The sequence below is a fragment of the Urocampus carinirostris genome, chromosome 1 (genome assembly GCF_059441175.1).
Source record: "Urocampus carinirostris isolate Australia breed hairy pipefish chromosome 1, RoL_Ucar_1.0, whole genome shotgun sequence".
In the NCBI taxonomy this organism is placed as follows: domain Eukaryota; kingdom Metazoa; phylum Chordata; class Actinopteri; order Syngnathiformes; family Syngnathidae; genus Urocampus; species Urocampus carinirostris.
In genome coordinates this window covers 56,854,543-56,867,279 of record NC_142349.1, presented here as the reverse complement: position 1 = coordinate 56,867,279, position 12,737 = coordinate 56,854,543, and the positions used below count along the sequence as shown (strand labels likewise).

The 12,737-nt window shown below is 36.7% G+C and overlaps 1 protein-coding gene across 2 annotated transcripts in view; it reads right to left on the bottom strand.

Annotated features, from left to right (window-relative positions):
• Positions 1 to 12,737, bottom strand: part of LOC148376338 (ephrin type-B receptor 1-B) — a 247,142-nt gene that overhangs the window by 111,821 nt on the left and 122,584 nt on the right. For both annotated transcript variants that reach the window (XM_088346429.1, XM_088346436.1), the window contains exon 4: positions 5,983 to 6,138. In XM_088346429.1, the coding sequence (XP_088202555.1) occupies positions 5,983 to 6,138 (156 nt within the window). The remainder of the gene's footprint in view (positions 1 to 5,982; positions 6,139 to 12,737) is intronic.

Genomic DNA, 12,737 nt, shown 5'->3' with positions numbered 1-12,737 from the left:
ACAATATAATATCAGTGTGTTTTATTTGCAATTACTGGTACTTTATATTTCTTCACGTGCTATTTTAACACTAAACCACAAGAGGGAGCTCTAGACTTAGCGAAAAGAGGAAGCAGACATTTGGTCTCGCTCCGGGACCTACCAGGGGTTGTTTACCAGTGTGACACAAAGGGTGCAACTTTGATTGGGTTTAGTGATTTAGAGTGAAAATGATAGTTTGATAAGCATGTTCTTTGTGATGAATAACTCTTAATACGTTCCGTTGTTGTAGAAGAGCGTGTCTAAAATATGCATCTACGTGCACCTGTAACGTTAGTGTACCCTGTCCTCTATTTTTATTTTGAATTGCCTTTCAAGACATGGATCGTTTGAGGGTCGGATTTTATCAGGTATACCCCTAACAATGCAACTTAAACTCATGCGACTTATACACGTTTTTTTCCTTCCTTCATTATGCATTTTTCGGCTATTGCGATTTATACTATGGAGAGACTTATGGTCCGGGAAATAAAGTATTGATACATTCTACTAAATTATCAATATCACCGGAATATATATCACACTTATTACCTTTGTGAGCGAAAAATACAGCATTAACAGGGCAACAAATCCCACAAATACCGTGTAAGACTTCGATACTATGATGATAGCTCTTCACTGGACCACCTGAAGTGAAAGTGGTCACATGAACAGGTCATGACAGAGCCATGGAATATTCGGATAAAATGGATTTGCAGTTTTTGCCCTTGGGATTTTGTAGCTTGCTTGTTTCCCAGCATATGGCTGTATGGTACGCTTGGTGCACAGCAGTAGATATGAAAACCTTACAGAATTTTGAACAGAGCCTAGCATATCATCTCCTGTGTTTTGTTCAGTTAAAACCAACTGGCATTATATCATAGACCATGTTGCTTCTCATAATTTGTTTAGTTCGATTGTAACCTCTGTTAAAAGGCAATAATAAAAAAGGTCACTATTTAATTAAAATATTACAAATTGATAGGAAACACATTGTTGTAAATATTCGATCATAAAAATAAATAATCTATCGAAATAGATTATGCACAGATCTCTTAACCACCAGGGCTGTAGGGGCAACATTTTCTGTGGTGCGTCTTGGGCAAGTACAACCTGGCAGCGCCTATACCTCTCCAGGCTTTTTTTCTTTTTTTCGGAAGGGGTTTGGTCCTCCATGTGATCTAGGTGGTACTGGTTTCCATAGTTACCAATAGCAGGAGAAGCCTCCTGATCTGACACAGAAATATCAATACTAATACATTGTTATAAATGTTTCCGTAGAGCTGTGGTTATCACGACCGGGTGGAAACATATGTTGTCCTGGAGAGGGATGGGCGCCACCAGGCTGTACTTGCCCAAGACAAACTACAGTAAATCGTTCCCCATCGACCTTAGTGGTTAAGGGATCCAACCAACCAAACGACCAACATCTTTAAGATAAGCAAAAAGTGATTTATAACTTCTTGTTTCAATAAAGATTTGTAAAGAAACAGAATATTCAAATGTGAGCAGATGCAAACAATCCTGTGGAGACCATAGCACGTGTCGTTAGCATTCGATTCATGTAAGAATGCAATATGTATAAAAAAAAAAAACTTTCGTTTGGACTCCACCCAATGATAGTGTGAGTCATGAAGGACAAAAAACCAAACTAAATGAGTTTATTTCCTCTCTTCACCTTCGCAGTTTTGAAAAGTTGCTGTGACATTTTGAGCTAATGTTGCTAATGGAAATACATTTTACCATTTAAAAGTAATTTGTGATTTCCTTTTAATAATTGACAAGTGTGGAATATATTTTCAGATCTTTTTTTATTTTAGTGTGTAAATTTAGCAGTTTAGGAGTTGATGTTCCTGGCATGGCACTAAACATAGCCACCAATTTACGTTCCTTCCTCGACACATTGATGACTCGAAATTGTTGTGGTTCATTTCTTAAAAATACTCTATATAATTCTCCTGTTGATGTTTTCCAAAGGCCATGTTTCACCCCCAGATACATTTCTTGGACGATGGATATTGGGAAACCCTAAACGGGAGGACATCAAAAGTGTCTTCTTTTTGCTTATTTATATTCTCATTATTTATTTTGATTTGTAATTGATATTTGAACTGGACTAATATTGTCGAATTTAAAACTCTGCCTTTGGTTTTACAAAAGATTCAGGTTGATTCTAAAATTCTATTAGGGCAAATACAATTACATCTTGCGACTAATTATAGATATAATGACTTATATGAGAATAAATGGCCTGTCAATAAACTTCAACAGAAATAAAACAGGTTTACCGGACCAAAATTAACCAAACTTTCTTGACAAACTTGTACAGCTCAAACCAAATGAGAGTGTCATTTTGAAATAACCTTTTTTGTAAACCAAAACAAAGTTTGTCCATGTTAGCTCTGGTGTTTTCTCTGTTAATTTTACTATTCACAAAACCTCAAAACTAGTCCAGTAGCTTTCAGCCCCACTGCAAAATAGCAAGGCTGCTACACAAGCCAATAATTTATCACCTCCTTTCATGTTCTGTTCACTTGGATCTACAAGTAGTTATTGATTCAGCATTATGAAGTAGTGATGTGCCATGGACTCTGTGTTAGAGTAGCTTTGATGTATTTTAATTCTATAGTCAAGTCATGTTAATTTGTATAACCCTTAATCACAACGAGTCTCAGAGGGCTGCACAAACCACATATTATTGCAAACTACAGACTTTAATAACATAATCCCCTGATCTGAAACATAGATGAGGGCAAAGAAAAACTCCTTCTCAAATAAGATGTATTGTGTTAAAGATGGTGAAATTACATCAGAGCCCTTTAGAGTTACCTGTGGTGTTCCACAGGGTTCAGTAATTAGCCCCCTTCTTTTCAGCATTTACATGCTTCCATTAGGTGACATGATTCGCAAGTATAATATCAGTTTCCATTGCTACGTAGATGACACTCAACTATATCTTCAGATGGAGGAATCCTCTCCAATAAATGTGGTGATTTGGAGGCCAGCCTCACTAAGATAAACATATGAATATAACCCAACTTCTTGTGCCTTAACCCTGAAAAGACCTAAGACCCAAATCAACTTTGTTCTGTTTCCATACACTATCCTATAATGGTTAATTTTCTGTGTATATATATATATATATATATATATATATATATATATATATATACATACACACAATAAAATAAAGCTCATTCGTCTCTACTTTTAGGGGATTGCTTCGATAATCATGACAGAACGAGCTTAGATAGGCATTGTGCAATCACCTAGAGGACACAATTAAAGTTACACTGTAGCAAACACACGAGAGTGCAACAAATTCCACTCGGGACTTCTTGGAAAGCCGGCTTGGGGGCTGTTGAGTGCCTGGAGGCGCAGACAGATGGCATACTCGATGGAGCGAGCGCAAATTCACCAGAGATGTCTTTTGCACTGTGCCAAGGGAGGCCAGGAATAATGAGAGAAGCCCCAAAGCCTAAAGTGTGGATGAATTCATCAGGGAGAACTTGGAACAGCCAAGCAGACAGCTGTGCAGCCCGGCATTTATTTGAGGAGATTATAAAAACGTTTATTAGATTCTCTTGTAGAAATTTAATTACAAAAAAGTGCCTTCAGCAACCACTGTGTTATAAAAACTTAAAATCTGATAGACAGATGAGATAGGTTCCGGACGGTCATTCGGTAAGTTGAATTTGTTTGTAAGTTGCTTAAGTGCTATATTTTGTATGTTTAAGGTTGATATAAGTATGTTTAAGGCTTGTATGAGTAAGCTGTATTATTTTGTACTAAAATATAAACATTTCATAAAATAATGTGCTCTATAGAGATAAAAAAGTTAAGTTTAACTTACTTTTGGAAGATGAGCTTCAAGAGTTAGACGACTTCCCCTTCCGTGGTAGAAAGTGGTCGAAAAAATATAATTTTGCGTGCCCACATCCATCTATCTACCTATTATCTGCATCACTTATCCTCAGTAGGGTTGCGAGGGTTCTGGAGCCCATCCCAGTCATTTTCGGGCAGTGGGCAGGGGACACCCTGAACCGGTAGCCAGCCAGTCACATGGCACACAGAGAGAGACAAATCACTCGCTCATTCACACCAAGGGACAATTTGGACAAGCAAATTAACCTTTGGAAATGTAGGAGGAACCGGAGTGCTTACATGAAACACACGCAGGCTTGGGGAAAACATGTAAACTCCACACTGGGAGGCTGCCTACAAAATTCAAACTTTGCAAGGTTGTGCATGTAGGGTTACATCTTATAAGATATCTGTCTGGTATTGGTGTGTCATGGCATCATGTAAATGCCGACATTCTATCGGCTGAACTCACTCCAACAATGCCTTTCTGTTTCTTAGGTCAATCTTTTGTGCTTTGCAGATGGCTATTCAATATTATTTTTTGTACTGTATTTGTTCGTCGAAGGCTTGCTGGGATGTTAAAAGGTAAAGCAAGAAGATGACCATGCAAACGAAGCTTGTGATTATCAAAAAAGAGGCAAACAAACATTTCTACCATCCCAAGTTTGCATGACCATATCCAATTGAAAATCTGGACAATTATTAAAAATAATGAGGCAGTTAAAGAACGACAATCTTCTGAGGGCATGACAATGTTTTTATCTCAAAAATAAATTTTATTTGTTTTATGAATTAATTTGTTTGAGATATTTTTAAAACATTACCCCGATTTATGCAAGACTAAGCTTTTTCATAACACAAACTTTTTTTTTAATTTGATTTTTTGAGTTATTTGAAAATAATAAAACATTGTGGCTTCATGTGCAATACAAAACACATCTACAACAAATTTGGGAGGTTTTACTGCAAAACAAATTAAAGAAACAATCTTAAAATAATTCGTTCTGAGGGGTCTTTTTTTATTGTAAATGAGGTGTGTATTCTATTTTCCATTAGAAAAAAAGATTAGTTTGAATAGTTAAAACAAAACAAAAAAGACCAATGTTAGCAGTCTTTTGGCCCTGCTACTGGTTGGGAACCAGTTCAGGGTCTTGCTGCCCACTGCCTGTAGATTGTTTGGACCAACCTTAGTGGGGATTAGCGACGTAGAAACTGGATGGATAGCAGTTTTTTTTTTTTTGTGGATTTTTTGTGAAAGAAAAAAAGTGTCCCTATTGCTGCAAAACAACTCGTTTGAGGCAAATGGAACAGAGTATCAGTCAATTATTTAAAACAAAATTAATTCATTTTATGGGTTAATTTTTTTTATTTCAAATGAGTTGAATTATTTTAGCAAGTTATTTAAAAACAAAACCATTTTTTGCAGTTTTTATTCTAGAAAAAAATATATATATATTTTGATTGCTTTCTTAAACGATCAATCCATTATTGCCTGGAATTTAAAGGGAGAGTGTGTAATATTTAGAGCTGGAACAAAAACTTTCATTCAGTAAAAAAAACAATAATTGGAATATTAGGCTAAAATAAATGAACTCACATACAAATGTTAAATTTCTCGATCTATGATTTTTCTTATTAAAAGCTACTGGACTGGTTTTAGGTTTTGTGAATAGTAAAATGAACATAGAAAACACCAGAGCTAACATGGACAAATTTTGTTTTGGCTTAAAAAAAAGGTTGTTACAAAATGAGAACTCTCATTTGGTTTAAGGTGCTGTTTTACACTTAGGTCGTCGCCATGTTTCTCCGGCATCCTGCCGCCACACTGTGCTCTGTGGCACTGGCCCTTGCTCTCACCAGACAACACCATGCAATCTACTGGTTGAATGTTACACATTGGGGCTTTAATACTATTTTCCAAAGTGAGAGATGGTTAAATCCCTTACAGTGATTCCATTCTATTCTTGAATTGACACAACTCAAACGAGACATGACCTCGAAAAACATTTGTCCACCCTGCAGCTAAAACTAGAGCGCTTTGACGCAAATGTGGTGTTGCAGGCACGCTGTCAGAAGCTTCTCATCAGGTCGTGTACTCACTGGTGCAGGGCTGGTCCGGCTGATCGGCATCACCGCGGTAGTAACCGTTGCGACAGACACAGATGGTAGCGGCCTCGGCGGTAGAGCGGCTGTGGGGAGGGCACTGAAGACATAAGCCGGGACCCTGAGTCGACTTGAAAGTGCCCGGAGGGCATGCTGGGAGAAAATAGGAAAAGATCGAGATATAAATCCGTGAAGATGACGCAATTCGAGCAGAAGCGTAGATGGAAATAGATCTTGACAGACATCAGACAATTCCGTTTTCTAGTATTAGGATCTTAGGTCTGTTTCTATTTTTAATGATTGTGAAGTCCTAATTATTTTGACAATAAATCAATAAATACATAAAAGCAATTCATAGTAAATCTTGTTGAGAACAGCACAAAAAAGGAAATGCAGTAATTACAAATCTTAGAGCCCTGGGGCACAGAACACAGGGTTTAACTACTTGACTTTGGAACACCACATATAAAAGTGCTATAGTAAAATGTTATGTCAGAGCCACATGTAATCATTAAAAGAGCCGTATCTTACTCGTGAGCCATAGGTTCCCAGGTCCAAGGTCATGACATATGTGTGTATTTTGAAACATGTCTACTTTTATATATGCTGTCTCCTCCTCCCCCTCTGCATCCATCTGCTACTCTACTAGACCAGCTCAAATCATTTCACAGCAAAGGTATGGAATTTATATTTATAAAATATATACATTGTTATGAAACTATTGTATTTTATATATTCCATATATTAAATGTATGATCATATCTATTTGATATATATTGTATTGACTGTCCCTGTGTGCCCTGCGACTGGCTTGTAACCAGTTCAGGGTGTCCCCTGCCCACTGCCCGAGGATGGCTGGGATAGGATCCAGCACCCCGTGACCCTACTGAAGATAAGCAGTACAGAAAATGGATGGATGGTATTGTATATATTGTTTATTTATTCATCATGCTATTTAAGCATAAAGACGTATGTTACATATAAGTAGTACTTATTCTATACTATTTAGTAATTTTAATGTTTTTTTTTTAATCTGGGGTTCAGAAGGCAGTAGCTAATTACCATAGGTTTCAATCACTTTTTGATTAAACATTTTGTTTAATGTGTTTATACAATTGTAAGGTTTTTAAATGGGGCACCAGATTCGAAAAACATTAGCCAATTACCAAAGGTTTCCATCACCCCTAAAAAGACAATTTCACCTAAAGATCTATATTGGATTAATGTCATATCCCTAGTATCTACTGTACATTTTATTTTTCCAATTATAAAGTTTGACCACTCACATTTTTTTTTTCGAAAACCACAATCAACTGACAAAAACTAAAGACCAAAAGTCAAAACAAAGTGAGGTTTTTTTGGTTTGAACAAATTTATTGACACTAATATTAAAATAAAACAATCATGACAATCACAACAGCAATCAAGCACATTCATAATATTATGTTCCAATATGATGTTATTACCAGCAAACACATAGTGAGGATTTGAAAAACCCTTCTCGAAAATCCTATTAGCAATCAAACATATTCACAATTTCATTAAATGACATCTTTGTTAGTGTCAATAGATCACCAACAACAGAAAACAATTATGACCAACACAACAGCAATCATGCATATTCACAATATTATATTCCAATATGACGATTTTAACAACAAACACAATGTGAGGTTTGAACAACCTTTCTCGAAAAACTCAATGGCAATCAAGCATATTCACAATTTCATTATATAACATCTTTGTTAGTGTCAATAGCCTCAGTTCCATAATCGGATTTGCATCGATATGCAGCACTGGCCTTTCTCTGTTTTCGCAACAACTATAAGATTACGATTTAGCTCCCGCGTGACGGCCACACGTTCACGTCAGGGTTTCCACCAAGGCATTAGCTGTTAATTTGCCACGGCTGCAGACAGAGGACAGAGATGATTGCGGATGATAGCGACGCTGAGACGGAGGCAATAACCTCATTTGTTTACCGTGGCATCCCGAAAGAATGGACGAGCGGGGACGGAGAAGGATTTACCGACTGTAATAAGTGCGATAAATGTTTAATGGTTACGCCGGCATGCTGACGTTGCTGACGCGATGACGTTGTTGAATCTCACGGGGGGAGTTATGAAAATTTAATGACTCCCGACTTCTTCGGGCTGTGCGTGGGCCACACCGATGGTTTGATTATTGCTGACAAATTAAAGTCTGTAAAGAACAAAACAATATATGTGCTCATTTGCACCGTATTGCAGCTGTTAAAGGCTGGAATTGAAATACTAGAAATCACGGTTATCTAAACATTATCCTCTAAAAGATGATTGAAGACAAATTGAAGGATACTAACCTCATTTTATTTATTTACAAAATTATTAAATTCATGACAATTTTTTTATGCTTGAAGATGCAACTCTGGACAGCTTTCTCCACTGAGGACGAGTCCTGGTTTGAGTTTGGGTCATTACAAAGTTTGCACCGGTTTCCCGTTATTTTTACAATCTTAAATCACTAATTAGCAAAAAAAGTAACACACATTAAACTCATTACTTAGAAAATATGCAAATATGGAATTATATATATTGCATATAGATTGGTCAGAGCTGGTGTGAGTGGCTAACTTAAGCTGCTAGCGGGAGGAGCTTCAAAAATGCCAGTAAAAGATTGCAAGAGCAAGATTTATTCAAAGGAACAATAATATATGCAGCTAGTGGTGAGCCATAGCCTGCAGTCAAGTGTTTAATATAAGTGGCTAGCGAAGGAAACCGTGGAAACAATACCAAATAAGCCTGGATAATGGTACTTGGACACCAGAGCATGCATGGCTCTGCTGTGGAAGGAGTGAGACTAAAGGACACAGCAGGAGTAGCTGACTATTAAATAGAGGCTAGTGGCGAGCCATAGACTGAAGCCAATTGGTTTAAGTGGGTGGCTAGAGGAGGAAACAGTAAATATAATTTCAAAGATGTCTGACTAGCTGTCCTAGGCGACCAATGCGTGTAGGGCTCAGGTGTGGAAGGTGAGTGAGACTAAAGGAGAATGCAGAACTATATACTATATACAGTTCAGGTAAAACATAAATAAATATTACATTTTTAAACCATTTAGATAGATAGATAGATAGATAGATAGATAGATACTTTATTCATCCCCGTAGGGAAATTCACACTTCCAGCAGTCTACCCCGTTGTTTATTAACAGATAAACATGATGCCCTAGGGGCGCATGTAGCGGAGTGGATGACGTCACGCCAGTCCAAAAGTTCGACATCCCCGCGGCAGATGGAAAACTTTTCTTTGTGAAAATCCAGGGATACACCACCTCGTGTTAGCAAGTCCGCCTCCTCTCCGATTCCCCCCGGCTTTCGTGTCTCCGTTTAGCGGCGTTGAAGCCGGAATTGCTCCGGGTAGCTCCGGGTGGCTACACGTTAGCGTCCGGAATGCTAAACGTGAGCCACGTTTCCGCAAAACACAGCAACTGCGCTCCCTGTGCGCTTCGATGTTTTCCACCAGCACTCGATGATCTTATTTGGTCGTGAGTTCGCATTTACCATGATTACGGATGGTACCGAAGACTTATAATGCCGCTAGCCGCTTCGCTAGCTCCGGCTCTTCTTCCACGATAGGCCCCTTCATCACGCCGGCACGAGAATTCTTCAGGGCAAGGAGTTGAAATTCCTAGAATACACGCATTTTTTGTGCGCTAAAACCCATGTCCATAGGATAGAAATAATCCATAGTGTAGTTGTCAAAACGGGAAGAAAAAACACCGAAGATAGGAGCAGACAATAAAACAATAGGGCAGCTGCTGGAAAAGGCAGCCGCTCGTGGCAGCGCCGCTTTGATTTACTGTGCCTTCATGCAACTATTTCAATGGCAGGCATTATATATACTATATACTATATACTATATAAAGTCACAACATTTTTGTGTTTCACAATCATTTCCTTCGCCGACTCAATTGTTGTTATCACTGTTTTTCCACTTTTCCTTCCCCTTTTAACTAAATTTCTTGGGATATTTAACCGGTCCATGGTACAGAAAATGTTGCAGACGACTGTTCTAGCTTATGGCTGTAATGGTAAGAGTCAGATTCCAGATGGGGATTTGGTTTTTGAAGTCCGACCGGCTTTTCTCTACAGATTTGAAAACGAGTGGCAAAAATTCTGGTCATTATTTTGAAAAATGTATGAAATAAACAAATAAATAAATGAATGAATCAGTTGTTAGAAAATATCTATTCTAAAACACTTTTGTAGAAAAAAGGACACTAAGAGCCATGTTATTTCTTTGTTTACAAAAGGGATCGGTTATGAAAATTTGATATGTTAGTATTACAATTTTGAATCACTAATTTGCATCTTCGATAGATAAATCCATTATTCATTATGTGGAGTCCTCTCTTTAAATAATAGCAAAATAGTGACAATAATTTGAGGCATTATTAAAAAATAAATACATCTTCCCCTATTGACATAACATCTTACTCATTCCGAGAATAGGTTTTTATTTTTTTTATTTTTTTTTTGGGTACTTTATCTTTTTTTCTGGTGTTATCCAGGCAAGCAACAAATAAATAACTGGCCAGTTGGTCGGAACCCCAGCGGCTGAAATTAAAGATTAGTTGGTCAGATCTGGTTAGTGTGCTAACATTAGCGGATTTGGGGGAGAAGCTATAACAAGGCAAGTAAAAGATAGCAAAGGCATGCTTTATTAACTCTAAACAACTTTATATGCTATCGGCAACCCATTGCCTAAAGAAAAAGTAGATAGAGAAGGAAACAGTGGACAAAATATCAAAATTGCCTGAATTAAGGTAATCTCAGACCATCACATGCTGGACTGAACTGTGTAAGGCGAGTGAGACTAGTAGACAAAGCTAAAACGGCTAACAATAGAACAGCATCTGGTAACGAGTAATAGCCTGTAGCCAAGTGGCTACCATAAGTGGCTAGAAAACGAGACAGTGTTAAAAAAGCAACACGTGCCCGAGAATATAGCCGGGAATTTGTTTTCCGAGGTCCGATCAGTCCTTGCCGAGCGTATAATGAAGTGCACGCGGCGAGCCATGCATCATACGTGTTCGAACCCGCCGGCACCGTGTCACGTTGCGAGCCTGCGTTGGAAACGCCGGCTGTACGAATTACCATTAATTGGAGGCGTGGGATTTATAGGCCGCGCAGAATAAGAATTGCATTAGGCTGTCATAGAAGAACGAGCAGGCTCGAGAAGGATAAAATGAAAAATTGCGGCCGGGAGTCGGGGGCAGTCGGAGACGAGGATTATGAACAAGATGGCCTTGGGAATGGCTTTCCTACTCAACCTAATCATGGTAATAGTACACGGAGTTTTACCTGTGTTCGACTCACTACTATGGCAAAGCTTTAAAGTCGATATCAGAATTAAAATAATAAAATCCCAAGGCTCTCAATTTGGAGAACAAAAACAAACAGACTATCTATCTATCTATCCAATTAGAGAGAGAGAGAGAGAGAGAGAGAGAGAGAGAGAGAGAGAGAGAGAGATACACACACATATACATATACACACACACATATATTATATATATATATATATATATATATATATATATATATATATATATATATATATATATATATATATATATATATATATATATATATATATATATATATATATATATATATATATATATACTAGCAAAATAATATGGAACAAACAAAATATGTTAACTCTATTTCTAGGTGAAATAAGAAAAATATACTGAAGATATAGCTAAATTATTTTTCTAATTTTTACTTGTTCCTGTTTTACACAAAATACCAAACTAATTTTCAAAATATCATCAATTTTACTTCATATATAAAACATATGCAATCAATATATTGCTTTCAAAAAATGATATGAAATTGGTCACCACTCTTTCTTAGTATAAGGGGGAAAAAAACCACTTACAATGAGCTAATCCAAACAAAAGTTTTAAAAATATTCCTAAATTATTATTAAATGCAGTTTAAAAAATATGATTTGCATAATTATGTATATCTCTAGTAAAATCAGAATTAATTATTTGAGATACTAATATGATACGGAAGAGTTGAATCATTTGCTCATTTTATCTATATCTGTTTTCATTTTTATTTAAAAAAAAGAGTAGTTATTATATTTCGTATACAGTATAATCAGTTTACCTTAAAAAAATGTATGTAATTGATAGATTTATGCCCATTTTTTAACTTCTGTTTCTAGTAAAAAAAGAATTAAAAAATAGTTCTTAAGATGAGCAAAATAATATGATACAGAACGTGAATATTTTGCTCATTTTAAGTAAGAATAGTATTTTAAAAGACCAAAGGTTTCTGAGGACAATTATTTTTACTATCTTACATCTTATTGTCCAATTGTCTATTGTGTAATTAGTATTTGTTTCTTAATTTGAAGAGATGCCTTATTATTCATCTTGGAAATTGCAACTGGTCGGCAAATTTCAGATTTCTGATTGTTTTCAGAATGACCCAGAATTGATTTCTGGTAAGAATTAAAACCTTGAAAAATCGACAGAATATTTCACACAACAGTGATAAGCATTTCATCTGTCACCGTGATTGAGTAAAAGTTCGGCAGGTCTACCATGGTTCGACCAATCAGCTATAAGCAATAAACATAATTCCTGCTGTTCCCGAAGAACCCCTTCAAGTGAATCCCGATTATCAATTTCAATAGCTAGCAGGTTAACCACTGAAATTAACAACATAAAATGGCTTGAACCAGGAAATGACT